General features: G+C 33.6%; 1 protein-coding gene across 1 annotated transcript in view; it reads left to right on the forward strand.

Moving 5' to 3' along the window:
• The window catches only part of DPP10 (dipeptidyl peptidase like 10), an 883,075-nt gene that overhangs the window by 818,526 nt on the left and 45,213 nt on the right, over window positions 1-19,336 (forward strand). Inside the window, 4 exon segments of the mRNA XM_043992035.1 lie at window positions 3,117-3,224; window positions 11,375-11,466; window positions 11,907-11,954; window positions 17,124-17,245. Of these exon segments, the coding sequence (XP_043847970.1) occupies window positions 3,117-3,224; window positions 11,375-11,466; window positions 11,907-11,954; window positions 17,124-17,245 (370 nt within the window).

The following is a 19,336-nucleotide window of genomic DNA, read 5'->3' on the forward strand; positions in this document are numbered from 1 at the left end:
CACCAAAGAAAAGACACGTGTTCTTGCCCTCAAAGACCTTCACCTCATGGGTGGAGCTCTTCTACAGTAAGTCTCCAGCAGGTGGTGTCATTCCAATTGTTACAGTGTCTAGCACAGTTCTTGGGTAAGACAGAAAATAGTTGTTGTTTTATTGGTCCTCAGGTGAAATCCATTCTGATACTTTTCTGTGATAATTTAAAGTTGGTGTGAAGAAGTTATGGATTACATTATCATATTTCTACCCATTCCTTTAAAGAAAGGCCACGACTCCAAGTGAGGCAACATTTAGTGTTCTGCTACTTAAACTCAGAATTTTCTTACTCCCTGTTTCTGTAGCTTGGTGTAAATATGCTTATCGAAATAAATTAATTAACAGAAATCCCAAGTTTGGTTTATTTTTAGAAAATCTGATTTAAATAAAATTGTGTCATTTGGAATTATACATATCTCAAGTCCCACCAAGTAAGTCAAATGTGTTACATAAAGCAGTACCCAAAAACTAATGGATATTATTAGCTGATATTTTTTAAAATATTTCTATTGATCAGGAGGGTCAACATGATTTAAAAGAAAACTAATTGGATTGGGATCCTGAAGAATGGGCTCTTTTAGATTGATCAGACAAGAGAATCTCTAAGTTGCTTTTAAGTTCTATGGTCCTTTAAAATAGATATTTGGGGGAAGGAATGAATTTGGAACTAAAAATAAAATAAAATTAAACCTAAATAAGTAAAATATATTTTATATGGATAACTCCTAATATACCATTTCATTGTAATGATTATCATATTTCTCAAAATAATTCTTACAATAATACATATACATGTATACATGCATATATATATATATATATATATAAAACACATTGCAGCTTTACTAAGTTGAACTCTATGTGGAATTGTTTTTAATATAGTGAGCCGATTTCAACCTTTCTAGTAGCTATAAATGAAAGTTCTATTATGAAAATAAATATAAACAAATATTTTAAATAAAAGCAAAAGCCAAATCTATGGGGAAATGTGTAAAAATTAGAAGAACAAATTTCTTTGTCATTGTTAAATTTAGAAGGTTCTGTGTGCATTTATATATGTATGCAATATGTGGATTTATATTGAATGAGATGCAGAAACCGACAGGAAACGGAGAGCGTAGTTTTCCGGTGTCCTCATTGCAGCAGGAGCTGTGGCTCCCATATCAGACTGCACAGCCACACTGTGGCCTGTGGCTCTTCAAGGCACTGATCCATGGTCATCCGTGACTGGTGGAAGCCTACTACTACTACTACTACTACTACTACTACTACTACTATTACTACTACTGCTACTACTACTACTACTATGTGGATATATACATGTACATAATACATTTGTAAATATATGCACTCATAATGTGTGTATATATACATAACTGTACATATGTACACATATGTCTATATATGTACATATATAGAAATATGCTATCTAGATTTATGTATGTATATATACATCTGCATATAAATCATACACATATGTATACACATAGACATATATTTTCATATACATACACACACACACACACACACACACACACACACACACACATATATATATATATATATATATATATATATATATATATATATATATATATATATATATGCTTATCAAATTTGCAAAAGAGACTAACCTGTGTAGGTTAGTTAGCAACCTGGACAGGATAAAAGAAATTATCTTGGCAGGTTCAAACAATGGGCTGAATCTAATAAGATGTAATACAATAGGAATTAATGTAAAATCACACAGATGGGTTAAAAAAATCAACTTCTTAAGTACAAAACAGAAATAGATCTGGATAGAATTTAGGGATTTAGTGAATTACAATCTCAGTGTGAATCAATGGAAGAATATAGCAATTAAAGAATCTAATGTGATCTTGGGCTGCTTTCACAGAGATATATCTCCAACATATAACTTAATAGTCCCTTTGTATTCTCTCTGTGTTGCATCTCATTCGGAGTATTATGCTCAGTTCTAGCCACTGATGTTTCAGGTTGACATTGATAAAGCACAAAAGTGCCAGAGAAGTGAAAATGCAACATTCAAAGGGATTAGAGTCTGTGCTATTTGAATATTGGTTGAGGGTTTTGGGTATCTTTAACCTGCAGAAGAATTATGGGACTTATGATAAATGTCTTTAAATTTTTGAAGGATTGTTATGGGGGATACAGATTAGGGCTGTCCTATTTGACTTCAGAGAGCAGATACAAGAGTAATAAATAGAATGTACAAAGAAGACAATTTGGGCTTCATAGAATTAAAAACTATATATTCCTGAGAATTAGAAATGCCAAAATATGGAACAGACTGCCTCCAAAGGAGGTATATTCTCCCAGATTGAATATCTACAAGAAAGTCTGGGTGTGTTGTAGTACAGTATTCCTCGTCTTTTTCATTGTTGTCGTCCTCCTCCATCGTCTCCTATTCGGTCTTATCTGGCAGCTATTTGGCACAGTTTATAGAGCGCTGAGCCTGCATTCGGAAAGTCTTGTGATCATATCCTTTCTTATATATACACTAGTTGTGTGGACCTACACAGATCACTTAGACTTTGTCCATTTCTTCATCTGTAAAGTGGGGGTAATAACACTGTCCTTGTAGCCTTGATGTAAGAATAAAATGAGATAATATTTGCAGAACCATATAAATGTTATCAACATCACAAACATTTGTATAGTGCTTTAAGTTTGCAAAATGAATGTATAGGATGGACTAACTGGTTTCTGAGAACCTTTGCAATTCTCAAAATTATGATTTTCTACACATCCATTTATGATGTATATACATATATCTACAAATTCAATTATAACATTCTATGCTATTTTAAGCCTTCCCCCACAAATGCCTTCTATTGTATCGCATTTGCTATGCATGGATCTTTGTTCAATTGAAACTAACAAAACCTTATTTCTTTTTTTAATATCCCAGAATTTGAACATTTTACTAATTCTTACTGGGTTTTATCCTAGTTACGTTTAAGAAGCTAAGTTTCTATGTAATTATTGTATTGCATCAATGTAAGTGGATATGCTTATTTCTAATGCCAATCTCAGATCACTGCATGTACTTCTATGCTTGTAGAATGAGGAGCCTGTGTTTTCCAAAGATGGCAGCAAGTTCTTTATGACAGTCCCTGTTAAGCAGGGAGGTCGAGGAGAATTCCATCACATTGCCATGTTCATTGTTCAGGTAAGACATTACTTCCCCCATAGTTTTGTTTTTATTCTTGATTTACTAATTCTTGTATGACCATCCAGATTGTCCAGGAATTAATGAATGGTCACTTGTTCAGTGGAACGAAATATTATTATATACCTTCTTTTGGTGCAGGTTTAAAGAAATAAACTAGTACTCCTCAGTTTGGAAATGAAGGTCCTCCTAAAATTTACCCCAACTTTACCATTCACCCTATGTTTCCCAAAACATATCCTATGTCCCATCTAAGTTAACCTCCTCACTGTCCTCTGAATATCCCATACTCATTACATCTCCAAATCTTTGACAATGCTATTCTTTCTGTCTAAATTATTTTTTTTTCAAATCTTTCCTCATCCAAATTCTGCTTAACTCTCTCCCCTTTTTTAGTGAGGCAATTAGGGTTAAATGACTTGCCCAGGGTCACACAGCTAGTAAGGGTCAAGTGTCTGAGGCTAGATTTGAAGTCAGGTCCTCCTGAATCCAGGCCTGGTAGCTTTATCCACTGAGCCACCTAGCTGCCCCAATTCTGCTTAACTCTCAAGATTGAATTCAAATCCAACTTCCTCAATGTGATATTTCCTAATTATTTCATCACCTGTTGATTTTCTCTTCTCTCTATATATTGTTTGCTCCATACTTTGGGACACATATTATGGCAATGCAGCTTAACTTCAGTTTTACTCAAAGGTGTTCAGGTAAATGTTTAGAAACCAACTATGTATTGAAAAACTATGCAGAGAACAACATACTTTTAAATTTAATCTGCATTATTAACAATTTCTTAAGTCTAGATATCTTCAAAACAATAAATCAAACCATTATTTGAAGCATTTGCTGATTTCTGAGGTTTAAATTCTCATACTAAAATTTTAACAATCAGCTAACACACTTCTGGTTATTTAACATACATCTGTCTGTTTTGATATCCCAGTGATTTTTGTCCTGGGAGAAGTCTTACATTTCACTTATCCTCCCCTCCCCCATCTTCAAAGTATTGCAAAGTATGGAACACATAATAGATATTTTATTCATATGCCATTTGTGAAGGGATCAGGGACAAGACACATGATGAGCATGATGTCTATAAATAAAAAAGAAACTATTTTACTTATATAATGAGGGAACAAAATATACAAAGATATGTGTTGGTATACAATGATATTGGTTGGTTGAAATGAAAAAATATCTTAGTATGACCTCAGGGAAAGGAAGATGAAAGAAAGAACCAAGGAAACATAGTAAATAACACAAGTAAATATAGTGAAAGAAAGATAACAGATTGAAAGATATACCAGTGGATTTGAAGAAACTGATAGATTTTTCCTTTTTTGGCCTTGAAAACATTGTCCCTTCTCATCTTTAATGAAAGAGAAAAGCCTTTGTAGTTAATGTAGCTCTACATTTTCATGTGTGTATTTGCATATTTGTATATTGGAGAGTCATTGTGGATTAGTGAAGTCTAGTCTCAAAGCAAGTAATAGCTAGTTTCAAATCTTCTTCTAACACATATTAGCTATATGTCTCAGAAAAAAAGTCACTTTACCTCTTAGTGTTTGAATATAGGCAACTCTCTAAGATGATCAATTACAGAGCAGGTACTAACCTACTTGCATCAAAGTTGATTTCTCACCCAGGACTTCACTATTCCAATGAAATCACAGGTCTAGTACCTATCTCTATGTAGGTTATGTATCAGAATGAAATAAAATAAAACCAATGATTTATTTTTCATTTCATGGCAGAACCTTGAATTGTTTTATAGTTCTTAATCATATCTGTTGTATTCAGAGAACTATAGAAAGTCTACAGTAATCCAGAAAGTCCAGGTTACAGGCCATTCAGATATCTACAAAATGTATGAATGGATATGAGAACACTGCATGCTCCATAAATATCCATGAAATTTCCTAAAGGAAGAATATTAATTCTACAAATAGGAAACAATGATGGTATCAAACAATAAAGGCAATCTTAATATTTTGGATTGGGAATCCAATGTTATTTTACAAAATGACTTTCCATATAGAGGTTGGAAAGCTCTTAGGTTATCCAATACCTTATGCCAACCAACTATCAATCTTACTTGTAAAGTACATAGCTCAATGGCTATCTTGGAAAGAGTTAATATCTCCTGCTGTAGTTCATTATTTTTAAAAGGGTGATAAGAATGGCCACTTATTACAAATGTTGTAGTTTTTGTTCCTGTTTTGCCTTGGAATTATTTCGGGACTTCATTTAAGGGGAAAGTCTTTTGATCAATCCTGGCTAAGTATAATGGCTCACTAGGAATTGAGAAGACTTCAGTGATGTGCTTGTTAGCTGAGATAGATATGAATTTTACCACCTTGTTAATGGGGGAAAGAAGAGTAATCAGATAATCATTGTCCAGAGTTAGCCAAACATTTCATGTGAGTTAACAGTTTCATCACCCTTCCCTAAAACTGCTAATGTGACCATCTTTTTCCCTTCTCCTTTTCATTTATACCCTCTAAAAAGGATGAAATGTGAAAAGGATGAACAGTGAAATGTCATAAACATAGACACTTCAAGGAAAAGTGTATTAAGAATTTCTCAAATTTCATGAGGAGCTTCTGGGAAATTGAGAATTAACTCTACGGAAGAGAAAATGGTTATATCTTCACTGCATCCATATGTAAATGAAAAACTGTGATTATATTTTCTACATAGTTAGAGAAAAAATATTTAAGTATTAGGAGATATTGACCTACAAGGTGTTATTATGAAAAGTTCCCATGGACTGATATGTCTGTAGGCTAGCTATATGCTACATGGAGAAGCTATCTGGATTCCTCATATGTCTATTAAGTTAGAAAAGAAAATGAGAGAAACTTCATTCCATAACCACTGACCAATGCTTATCAGGAAATGGCACTCAGGATGATATAAGACTTGCCATAAAGGAGAAAAAATGTGTCTGTGTGCTATGCTTGGCATGCAGCATTAATTTCATTGTCGGCAATTTCTAAAGCAAACACAGACCTAAAAAGTATATTAACCACTGCACATTAAGCATATGATCACTTCAGATATTGTCAGTAAGCCTGTGTTTCTAGTGTGTCATTGACTCCCAAGAAGTCAATTCTCTTCAAATGTCTGACCAGTTGGCATCCATACAGGTCTCAATTCCACAAGGAAGACTTTAAAAATTGGGCATTTCATGACATTTTCTCCCCTTACATTTCGGAATAAAATAGACTTAATCAGATTAAGTGCTTCAGACTTATGACAAAATAGAGAGGACTTGCCAGCTCACAAAATTCCATTAAATAAAAAAAAATTACATGTTGGTAAACTAATTAACTTCCTTGATTAATCAGTAGAAAGTCTTTTATTTAAAATTAAATATGACTGATTTGAAGTGATGATTTCATTTATATAATTTCAAATTTCATTATGCATTATTAATCTTACAAAATTATAGTATCAATACTCTTCATTCTCAATTCTATCACTTCTCCAACCCATTAAGGGGGAAAATGGTATAAGTTTATTAGTATGTCTTAATATATCACCTGAGAATATAGATCACCTAATATGAAAAATATACACCAAAAAACAATGCCTATTATTTCTTAGTAATTTTAGTATTTTAATATAAAATTTAAGGATTATAATAAATTAAATATTTATATTTAAATACATCAAATCAAAGTAAATTAAAATTAAATATTACAATATTTTAAAGTAACATGTAAAGAAATTCTGCATGAGGTACCAAGAAGGAAGACAAGTGCTCAAGGGTTAACCAGTCACACAGTTTATTACTCACAGTCATACAAATATTGGGCTCCCCAGACCTTTAGGACCTCAGCAAAGACCCTTATATCTCATGGTTGTTTCAGGGTAGATTTACCCAATGAGGAAAGGGAACTTAGGTGCTATCAATCAGCAGGGTAGTTTAGTCTTTTTTTTAACCCTGAATACCTAGATTAGATAGAGTTTGGTAAACTGATTTTGATCTGGAGAGCCTGGCATCCCTTACCTGAATGAAGTTGAATAAACTAGTTATTGAATACATAGGATTTCCCAGTACATACATAGATGAGTCAATAAGTGGTCAAACATGGAGCAGAAAGCATCATATAATTTATAGCTGTAAAGCACATCACAAGGACTTTAATCTTTCCTCCTCCTGTCATACATAGATGAGGATACTGAATCCCCAATAAGTTTTTTTATTTGCCTAAGATCACAAAGGAGTAACCATCAATGTTAGAATTTAAACACAAATCCTATAACAGTAGCCACCCCAACCATTTGCCCTTGGTGATAAAAATTAATCAGATTTTGAAAAAAAAATCCTAACTAGAGATAAAGAACTGATAGGTAACATTCTTGAATAACATCTAAGGGAAAGCAATAGTTGACTCCTAAATACCTAACAAAGGATACAAAATATGTGGCTTAGATCCTGAAATGATCTTTGAAATAATGTGAAAAAAAGTTGTATAATACTTACCGGTTGTGTATAGTATGCTGAAATATGATATTTGATTGCCATAGAAACATGGTCATATGTTCACATAATTTAGAGCTGGAAGGGAATTCATCCAATTGCACTTGACTCATTCATAGATGGAAGAATTCAAGCCCAGCTGATTCACTAAATTTTGAAAGTGGTAAGAAGTAGTTCCAGGGTTTTAATAAAGGTCCTCAAAATCTTTCTACTTTCCTATATATTTTGAGTTCCCACTATCAAAATTTGACAATAATTTCATAAATGTTATAAAATTATTGATATGTTTCGATCTTTAAAGATTTCTATTTTAATGCTTGGAAAGCAGTGTGTTAATAACATCATAATGGATATATTTCAAAATTCAACAGCAAGAAAGTTCATTGTAATGTAGTATAAAATATTAAATGTATCCTAGAACCTTAAAGTAATTTTCCTAATTTCCTTGGAAAAGGCAGAAAGATGGTGTGATCATCTATCAAAAGACCTAATATTGTCCTAACAAATTTACAGGACAATGGTATTTAAACTTATAGAGATCGGACTTCCTTTGTCTCTGCCATCACTCATGCCAATGGGTAAAAATACAATAAATATTTGTTGAATGGATTTTATTCCAAGTGATTTGAAACCAGAAGTATTGCACAGGGTTGAGAATTATTGTTTTAGAGGCAGAGAAATCAAATTTAACCTCTGATTTGTATGGTATCTTGGGCAAGTCACTTAAACTTCCTAGACCTCACTTTCCTCAAAGGTAGGATAAAGAAATTGAACTAGATGGTTTGGATATCAATTTCAACTCTTGACCTATGATCCCATGATTCTATACATTAATATAGAAAAGAGAAATGTATTCATTCACTTAGAAGCCCTTGATACCATATGTATAGCTACAAAAACTCTATGCTCGTTTGGCATACCAAAGACTTGATTCTCCTCTCAGACAAGACAGTTCTAAAATGTATGACAGAAACAAAAAATAATACAAGTTTGGTTTTGTTTTTTGGGGAAAGGGCTATTTTCCTCTTATTTGTGTATCCCCAATGTCTAGCCCAATGCTTGGAACATAGTAAGCATTTGAAAAAATTGGGTTGAACCAAATTAAGGTGAATAATAATAGGAATATTCATAAGGGGAATAAATATAAGAGAAAAAGTGCTTCAACGTGCTATATATTTGTCATTATACATACAAAATGAAGGAGAAAATTTTAATTTGCCCAGATTATTCAGAAGTTGCTGTCTTCAAATAGCTATACCTTTGGGGATTGACTTATACATTTGAGGATTTGTTTGGTGAATGGGAGTATTATCTAATTTTCTTTTCCCCCTTGAATTTGTCACCTTATTTGGAAATTTTGATGTTAAAGGTACCTGTGTAAGTGTTTGCGGATTTCTGCAGTAGATTATGAATTCCATCAACAGAAGGACTTTGTTCTATCTAAAATAGTATCTCATCCATATCCTACCACAATGCTCTAAATACAGTAAGCATGTAATATGTGTTTGCTTAATTGAATTGATCATTATCTCATTTTCCCTTAATTTTCCATGAGAAAACACTATAATAATCAGCCTGGAATTCTGCCCTAGCATGTCCCTTACCCATAGAGTTAAAAACTATACAACTCCACTATAAACTTAGTTCCAAGCCTCAGGAATCAAGGGAGGGGAAAAAAATAATAAAAATTTATGGATACTTGTAAGGCTCAGCCATTCCTGCTTGCTAATCTGAACTTGTGAAATTTCTAAGCATCAGGCATTTGCCTTTTCCCTTGTTACCAATATCCCCATATTGTATTATAGTCCCAGCATTTGGGTCTCTGTTAGTTCACTCGTAAATTTAAGCACCTGCCTTTGTAAACTCCACATTGCCCTACTCTCTCTGGATCTGGACCTTGCATACTTTCAACAGTACTGGCACCCTACCCTCGAAAAGCAATACCTTTGGATTAATCATTTTTATTGTCAGACCTCCCTGGTGTTGTGACCCAGACCTTGCCATACTTTGGTAGCCGTATTACCTGTCTTAACCTTCACCACTCCCCTTAAAAAAAAAAATCCATGTTGCCAAGGCTTCTCAATTTCAATATTTGCAACATTTCTCTTATGTGCCACTTTTTCTCCTCTAACACTGCCATCAGCTTTCATCTCCAGGCATTTTCTCCAACCAACCTAAGTGCCTGGAATGCTGTTCCTCATCTTCACCTATTGCTTTCTCTGGCTTTCTTTAAGTCTCAACTAAAATCCAATTTCTCTTGGAAGTCCTTCCCAAACCCTCTTAATTTTATTCTCTCCCCTCTTTTAATTATTTCCTATTTATCCTGTGTAGAGCTTGTTTGTACAAATTTGTTTTGTATGGTATCTAGGGCAAGTGTTACACACTCCTACCAAAGTGTTCTTGGAACACTTCCTTTGGACTTCACTGCCTACTACTAATGTCTGCCTGCCTATTTGTCATTAGCATCCTCCTATTTACTGCTGTTATATTTTTCAAATGCTTAACTTGAAAGTTCAGGATTCTTTTTATCAGCTATTGTCAGCACTTTCCAGGATCATCTCCCAAACCAATGTATCTCTGTCTGGGTTACAGTGGATTCTGGTATAACCTGTCCCAGTATTCACTAGGTGCTGGTACTGACAGACATCCTTTGAAGTCTTTTGGATCTAGGCACTAAAAGTATTTTCATTTATTTTTATACTTGCTATATATCTTGAGATAAGCATATGCACATACATAGGCATGTAGGCAAATTCAGAATAACACTTAAATGCCGGTATGATACTGCCTTAAAAGAAAGATTTCTTTTAAGTAAGTGAGATAGAATGTGGTAAGTATAGAATCATCCTCATTTATTTCAAGATTAGGAGGAATTTCAGAGTATGAATAATCCAAACCATTATACACGCATACATAAATGAATTAAGGGGCAAGGATACACGGTCTGAGTATCTATTTTCTAATTGTTGACTGGTTCCACAAACATTCCAGTAATAAATTTTGATTAAACTAACTAGTCACAATTCATCTGGAACAGAGTGGCCTATATCCCATTTCCTGTCAAAAAGGGTTTTATTTAAATAAACTCTAACTGACTGCTTTGGCTGTAGCCTGTAGATGATAAGTGGATAATTTCTCAGAAGAATTACATGTCTTTATGGAACATAAGAAAATAAAATCTTTTAGCATGTTTTTGTACATATGTGTGTGTTTATATGAATGCAATCTTGAACTTAAATTTGACTGGCTAAATGTCACATTGAAATAATTCTCTACATAAAAAGAAAAGCAAGCTGTTCGTAACAGAGGTTTGTAAATTCACATCCAATTCTCTTTTTGTTTTACTCCACATGAAAGTAATCATTTTATTGTATTTGAGTTCAGAATGTTTTAAAAATAAGTTAAGTGGTGAATAAACATGACTTCTCTGTGCCTCAGTTTCCTCGTGTGAAAAATGAAGGTGCTGAACAGAATTGTCTCTAAGTTCCTTCTAGTTCTAACATTCTATGAATCTGTGATTAAAAAACTAAAAGTGATACGCAGGCAGTTCTTTAGAACAGCACCATGTTCCAAATATAAACTGTTCTAAATTTGAGATATACTTTGAATCCAAATCGAAGCTGTTTAAATAAAATGAAAATCAATATTTTCCATTTCTTTGCAGCCTAAAAGTGAGCAAATCAGCGTGCGGCATCTGACATCAGGAAACTGGGAAGTCATAAAAATCTTGGCATATGAGGAAAGTACTCAAAAGATGTGAGCATTGTTTTTGTTCTTTAACCAAATTAGAAATCAGGTTTGTCAAAGAGAGTGTGTTCACTTGCAAACACCATTTTACCTACTTCACCTCAGTAAATACAGTGTGGCTACATCCCTAAAAGTTCTTTTTTTTTTTCCCCTTACTCTCCCAGAATAAAAATGAGCATTTAGGAAAGGCATCCATAATTGCATTTTATTGTTTTAAATATCTGTCTATCTGTCTATCTATCTATCCATATGTATATATATATATATATATATATATATATATATATATATATAGTATTAAATAGTAGAATTATTATAACCATATGTCTGTTTCACTGAAAATAGCAAAATGCTATTTGCCTCTATTGGAAATCAAGTGAAAATTCAGTGATAATGTTGATAAAACTAGATGCTTCTCTAACTTGGTATTTCTTCACATTTTTGGACAGTTATTTCTTGAGCACAGAGACTTCGTCAAGAGGAAGACAACTTCACAGGTAAGCAATACAGAATGAAAGATAGCCTTGTAAACAAGTTATCATTTAAAAACTGAATATATGGATAATCCCTAATTTATCTTGTTGTTTTTTTTAATTTTTTTAAATTTTAAAATTTAAATTTTTTTTTTTTGGTGAGGCAATTGGGGTTAAGTGACTTGCCCAGGGTCACACAGCTAGTAATTGTTAAGTGGCTGAGGCCAGATTTGAACTCAGGTCCTCATGAATCCAGGGCCAGTGCTCTGTTCACTGTGCCACCTAGCTGCCCCCGAATTTATCTTATGAAACTGGGATGGTATGGATAATTTTTGACAATAAGACTACATCCCACTTACAGTTGAATTCTCCCCACTATATGTTGTCTCCCTAATAAATATGTGGGATCCTAGAAAACAGAAACTGGTTCACCTATTTGTTTCACAGTATTTTTTTTCACATAGTAAATATTTTATAAATTCTTCATTCATTCATTTACCCTTAATTTGGAATTCCCTGGCATACCCTCAGAGCGAACCAACCTTTGCAACCTAGTCACTTTTCTCTCCTTTTTAGACTCCTTCAGTCATCATTGCTTTTTATCTGTTTTCTCTTTCCCCTACTCCATATTCACTTAGAGACATCTCTCTTCCTTAAACACTCATTCTAGGTTTTCTGTCCCCTGTTCTTTTTTCTCTTTCTTCTACTCATCCTGTCTCCTAGGCTTCTAATTGCTTATATCTGCAGATTTTTCCAGCTATGTCTTGTGACATTTTGTTTGTGATTGTTGCTATTGTTCAATCATTTATCAGTTATATCTGACCCTTTATGACCTCATTTGGGGTTCCCTTGGCAAAGATACTAGAGTAATTTGCCATTTCCTTCTCTAGCTCATTTTACAGATGAGGAAAATGAGGCAGAGTTAAGTGACTTGCCCAGGGTCACACAGCTAGTAAGTATCTGAGGCCATATTTGAACTCAGCAAGATGAGTCTTCCTGACTCCAGGCCCAGTACTCTATACACTGCACCACCTAGCTACCTGTTCTTTGACATCCCATTCCCCATTTCTGTCTAAAGAACTCATTTCACAATCTACCAGCAAATCAAGAGCAGCTCTTCCTCTCTCCTCCAGCTACCTACTAGATCCAATGGTATAGAAGTGAGTGAGCTATGTTTTGCTAAGACATATGGACCTTAGAAGTCAAGTTCTTCAACCCCTTCCTTTTTTATTTTTTCATATAAAACAGAGGACACATAAGTAGTAAGTAGCAGATCTAAGGTTTGAACCCATTATTCCAAATTCAGTACCCTTTCCACTATGCCATATTATCTCATGCTTTATTCCTTGTGATGATGTTTTTGGTTGAAACTTATATTTGAGCTATATTTTTGAGAGAATGTCCTCGCTATAGATGGCACACACACTGACATTTTAATATCCTATCATAGAATTCTTGTACTTTGATTACCAAATAACCTCATGGTCTCATAAGTACTTTTCAAAATGTAATCACAGGTGCTAAATTACCATGCATCCTTTCCTCAATGTACAGAACACATTATCATTAGTGTGGGGGTAGGGCAGATCCTAAATGCAGAGCTGAATCAATTAATAGGCCAGATTATGACATTATATTCGTGGAAGTATCCCTCCTCATTCCAGAAACTCCTTGGAACTATAATAAAGAATATTCTTTTTTTTTAAATGTCTACATAATACTTTACCAATTCTTTCTAGAGTATATGTGTATATACATGTATGTATGCATTCATGCTATATATATATATACATATATACACACATATACATATATATATCTTAATCTACATTTCACAGATACATTTTTGTTTGTTTTTGTTTGTTTTTGCAGGGTAATGAGGGTTAAGTGACTTGCCCAAGGTCACATGGCTAGTAAGTGTCAAGTGTCTGAGGCCAGATTTGAACTCAGATCCTCCTGAATCCAGGGCCGGTGCTTTATCCACTGTGCCACCTAGCTGTCCCCAATACATTTTTAAAATATCAAAAACTGGCATGACACATTTCCAGTGGAAATGCATCACTTATTTTTAAAGCTTTGCCACCATTGATTGTGGGAGAATCACTTAGCTCTAATTTGAGGGCTAAATGACATTTTTAAGGGAACAATCTTTCCCCTTTATTTCTGTAAAAATTTACTTCCCTTTGAAGCAAAATCCTTTTTTCATCATCAAGCCAAGATGTGATTTGTCTTTCTTCCTTTTCTTTTTGGTCCTCCCAGAAACAAAAGATGTTCACTAAATTCTAATCATTTCTAGGAGAATAGGAGTTGTCTAGAGATGTGTCTGATTTTTTTTCAAAAGTAATAATTAAACTCATAGCCCATTTTTTTCTATTTAGAGATCAGAAGCTTGATTTCTTCAAGCACATATCATTAAAAAATTAATGTCTATGAGTAATATCTTAGAGATATAGAGCTACATGATTGTTTCATTTCTTTAATTAGACAAAACACTTAGAGGGAAAGGAGGCTTTTAGAAGATTACCTTTGGCCACAATCAGCCAGATAGAATGGTCAGTCTCAACTCAGCTTTTCCTTATTCATCCAAAAGTGATTTGAATCCAAATTATTCCTTATACAAGTGTGTGTGTGTGTGTGTGACTTTTACTTGCAATTGGAGTAGCACATCATCATTTATGTGTCTTCCTCAAGTACAGCATATAGTGTGATTCAAAAAAGAATATAGCATCAATAAATTTTCTCTGAAATAGCTCATCAAGTTCCATCTGGCTTGACTGTAAGATAATGTTAGTGTTTGACCCACAAAACTCAATCAATGTCTTGCTTCAGCTATAAAAATCATCATTTGCTGATTTTATATATCACATTAGACACTCCTGGAGGATGCAGATTGCCAGATTATGCAACCTTTGCCTCCTAAATTTTCAATTTCAAATGTAGCCTTATTTTACATGATTAATTGTAATAAATGCAATTCTGAGAGACTGTGTAAGGTACATAGCAATGGAAGAAAAATCAGAATGTACAAAGGACAAAATGGACACCAAAATCAGCTCTCAATTACTAATGGGTGAAATATTATTTGGTATTTGCCCTCACCTTCACAAATGTATTAATCACATAATGGTCAACTTGGAATCAGGGAATCTCTGTTCAAATCCTAGATCAGGTATTTGTTAGCTGTGTGATTATAGGCTGCCCACTTTATTATATCCCAGAGCCTCAGTTTACTTATCAGTAAAAAAATGGATATGATGAGAACAATGATGAAGATAACGACTGATATTTAAATAACATTATCAGATATTTGAAATGCTTTACATATATATCATTTGAGTCTCATAATAACCCTATCAGGTAATACATGTATAAAAGTCCTTTAATTATCCCACATGATTATAGTGAGAAAAATACTTTGTAAACCTTAAACTGAATTGTTGTATTTACCAATATTGTCATCATCATCATCACCACCACCACCAGCAAAATCCTTATTATCCTCATCACTATTACTATTATTATTACTATCTTTGAAATCTAGAAAATACCACATAATTATCCATTAGAGATATAAATGTATTAGCACAGTATATTTTAAAGGCAATAACTAGCACATTTTCCTTCAATAACTAATTCTTAAGCTGAATAAGGAAAATTTGGGATCCTTAACTACTTTATATTTTTCACAACACTTTTCCATATATCAGTAGCAAAGGATTGATCCTTTACCTGTGTTTATGTGTTTAAGACATAGGAAACTTTACATATAAAAGAAGATCTTAAGCATGTCACTTAAATTCTCTGACCCTCAGCTTTTCTAGCTGTCTTTTGGGAGAGTGATACATATAAAAGAATACTGTGGGGATGGAATAGTAAAGCAGAAGTGAAACTTTTTTACCAAAGCATCAAGGACTCTACAACTATGAGACATTAGCATTAGGGAAATCAGCTGGAATTAGCATGATGGAAATAGAGCTTTGTCCCTGTGTCTAGCTTGAAATTGTACCACTTCTATACTTCATCCTCAGGGATTCCTCCCCAAGTCTTTCTTCAGTTATTGAGAGGCACAGGGTGAGACTTTTCCATGGGGCTTCCTAGAGGAAGAGTCCCAGACCTTTTCATTCATGGATCCCTTTTGCAGCCTGTTGATGCCTATGCATCTCTTCTCAGAATAATGTTTTTAAATGCATAGAATATGGAGGATTTTAAAAAGAAACCAATTATATTGAAATTCCATTTCTAATATTCAAACAATTGTGTTATATTATAATATATCTAGGTGCTGGTCTCAAATACAATAATTTCAAAGTACTAATGAATGTAAATGATATTTTAAAATATTGCCAACAACTGTTAGTTGAAATGAAAATATCTGTGACTTTTATTAGAGACAAAGACACTATTGCTAATAACATTACATTGGTTTATTATCTACATTCATACTTGTAGGGAATGTTAGATTTTTTAGAGGCTATTCAAAATTAAGTTGTGTGGTTTTTTGCTCCAAGTTCATGAAGCTCAGAAAATGAAGTAATTCTTTAATCTCAGGTTAGGAACACATGCTCTAGGTGACATGCTGCTTTCTCCTGGCAATGGGATATTGCAATTTGTGACCATGCCTCTTTCCTCCCTCCCAACCCCATGATGACATTTGAGCTGCTATCCAAGCCTCCCTGACTAAATAATTCTAGGTATAAAAACTCTTTAAGTCACATCTCAATGAATGTGTGTGTATTTATATCTATGTGTGTGTATACATATAAGCATATGTATATATACATATCTATATACATATCTATACAAATACACATATACATACACATATACACATACATATGCACATATAGAGATATATTAAAGGGAAAGATAACTATTTAACTTTGAAAGTATTATTCCCAAAGTCAGAATACAAAATATGAATATTAAGCAATGAAACTAGTTTTTTTGCTTGTAGCTTGTGAAATCAGTCTCATACCTTTTAGTTGCCTTTTAATATACATAAAGCTTTTGGTTAACTGTGCATACAGAGAGGGCAAGTGTTATACTGGCACTGATAATGGAAACTGATCTTGACATTTTAAAAACTCTAAGCCACATTAAAATATCCATTAATGTTGATGAAGATTGCCACATGCTTCCTTGCACAGAATATTAACATTTCTAACCTTTCCATCCCCACTCCCCCCTGTCCAGTGCATCCACTGATGGATTATTGAATCGTCAATGTCTTTCATGCAGTTTTATGAAAGATCAGTGCACATATTTTGGTGCGAAGTTTAGTCCTACAAATCAACACTTTTTATTACATTGTAAAGGTAAGAGAAAATGGCTTTTGATTAAAGCTGTTTCATATATTTTATTTGGTTAGTATCTATTGATATTAATCATTCATTGTTAAATATGTATGTACAAATTATATATATATATATGAAAGTCTAAGTAATTATAAAATATGGATCATCTGAGATTCAGATTGTACTTTAAAAAATAAAAAGAGGTTAAGTTGCTAGTAAAATATGGATTTTTGAATATGTATAGATTTATAAGATGACATGAAATTGTTTATATTAGCATTGCAGGTGTTATCTTAACAGAATCATTTGCATGTTCTTATTTAGAAGGTAGCAAGACCAATGAGATATTTCATTGGACTAGTAATCAAGAGAATTGCTATCTATAGGAAGTTGAATCCTACTTCCCCAACTTAATTCAGTTTTGAGTCATTGAATTCATACAAAATCTCCCTTAATGGGTATTAATATTTTATTACTATTGTGGATAGTTCTACATTGCTGTTATTCTGGAAAGATACTTGTTTCTTCTATTATGAACAGTTAAATATTGCTGGAAACTATGCAACAATATTGTCCTATTCAAGATATGATTTCATTTCCCTGCAATGGCATGAGTTTCATGTATTTTTTATGTGCTAGAACTCCAATGTGTTGGATTGCTTACTCTGTATGAGTGCTGATGCATAGAATATTCTGGGAGTTTCTATAACCTTCAGCAAATTTTGCTGTTATTTTGAAAATATATATTCTGTTGCAGTTATGATAGCTAGACATTGAGATATGGTTGTCAGTTTTGCTTGTACCATGAATCTGTTGGAAGATAAAATTCTTTTGGTGATTTAGGGACTAGCCACAAGTATACCTAGAAGTGGGTCCCTAGAAAATAAATACACCATTGGGAAGAGATAGAGAAGTGACCAGGAACTCTTGAACTACAAAGGAAATGTTTAATTAAATGAAGACCATACAAAAACAGTATTAGAAGTTTAAAACCTATCAAACACATGTAGTTTCATGGGAAATTTTGAGTTCAGTACAAATTACTCCTATATAATTAAAATATAAATTAAATGTTGTGAGAAAATAATTTTTGATGATGAGTTTCTTGGAGAACCCAGATTAGATTCAGTCCCTTCTCCCCTACACTTCAGAAAGTTCAATTCTTGAAGAAGTTTTAATCTTGTTCAGGCCCAGCCCAAAGGTACAAAAGACATGGAGATAGACTTTCTTTTCTAGCTAAATTGACTGGTGGGATTAAACCCCACCTAAAACTGGACTTTACACCTTTGCCAGAGGGTATTTCCTATTAGATCTTTATGTCATCAGGTAGAGCTCATTTTAATTGGGACCACCCTCAAGTCATGTCAACCAATGAAATTGAATGATCCTAACCTATTAGCATTGATCAATGTATAGTGACTCTGTCTCTATCAAAAGAGGATAAAAGCCCTGACCACTGGAGGGTCCCAGTTCTTGGCTTCCTTGATCTGCTCCCTTGGCTCAGAATGCTGTGGCTTGATGCACACTCTCTCTCTTGGAGAGTGTGGGTATTGTAGGACTTCTGAACTCTCCTTGAGACTATGTGCTAGCTTTCTGAGAGAAACAGCATGGGTCATCTGGGGCCTTTCTCCTCCTTGCACTTAACTGCCCCACAGTCAATTCTTTACTGGTATATTAACTAATAAATGCTTACTGCCAAAATGGCTGTAATAGACTTTAATATGTAAGCAGTGCTAATTTTAGAATGTACAGTAGCAACCAATAATTAAAAAAAAAAACAATGTAATTTAAAATAAAAATTCAGATACTCTGAGTATTGAGATCTGAGATAAACGGAACTGGGTCCTTACATCAAGAAAAGGTTTCTGAGTTTTTTCAACTAATTTTAAAGAACATGACAAGACCCTTATCATAGAATAGTTCCCTCTACCAGATCCCCAAATCCAGACTGAATTTTGGAATGAGACTGTGTCTGGAGACAGGTTGAATAGCCACTCCTACATATTGGGAGAGGGGAGACAGCCTAAGTTTGGCTTCTCTTGCTGAGAAAGCAAAGAAGAGAGGGCAGGATATAGGCCAAACCCATCTTATAACAGAAAATTCAGACCAAGT

This window comes from Dromiciops gliroides, chromosome 3, assembly GCF_019393635.1.
Source record: "Dromiciops gliroides isolate mDroGli1 chromosome 3, mDroGli1.pri, whole genome shotgun sequence".
Lineage (NCBI taxonomy): Eukaryota > Metazoa > Chordata > Mammalia > Microbiotheria > Microbiotheriidae > Dromiciops > Dromiciops gliroides.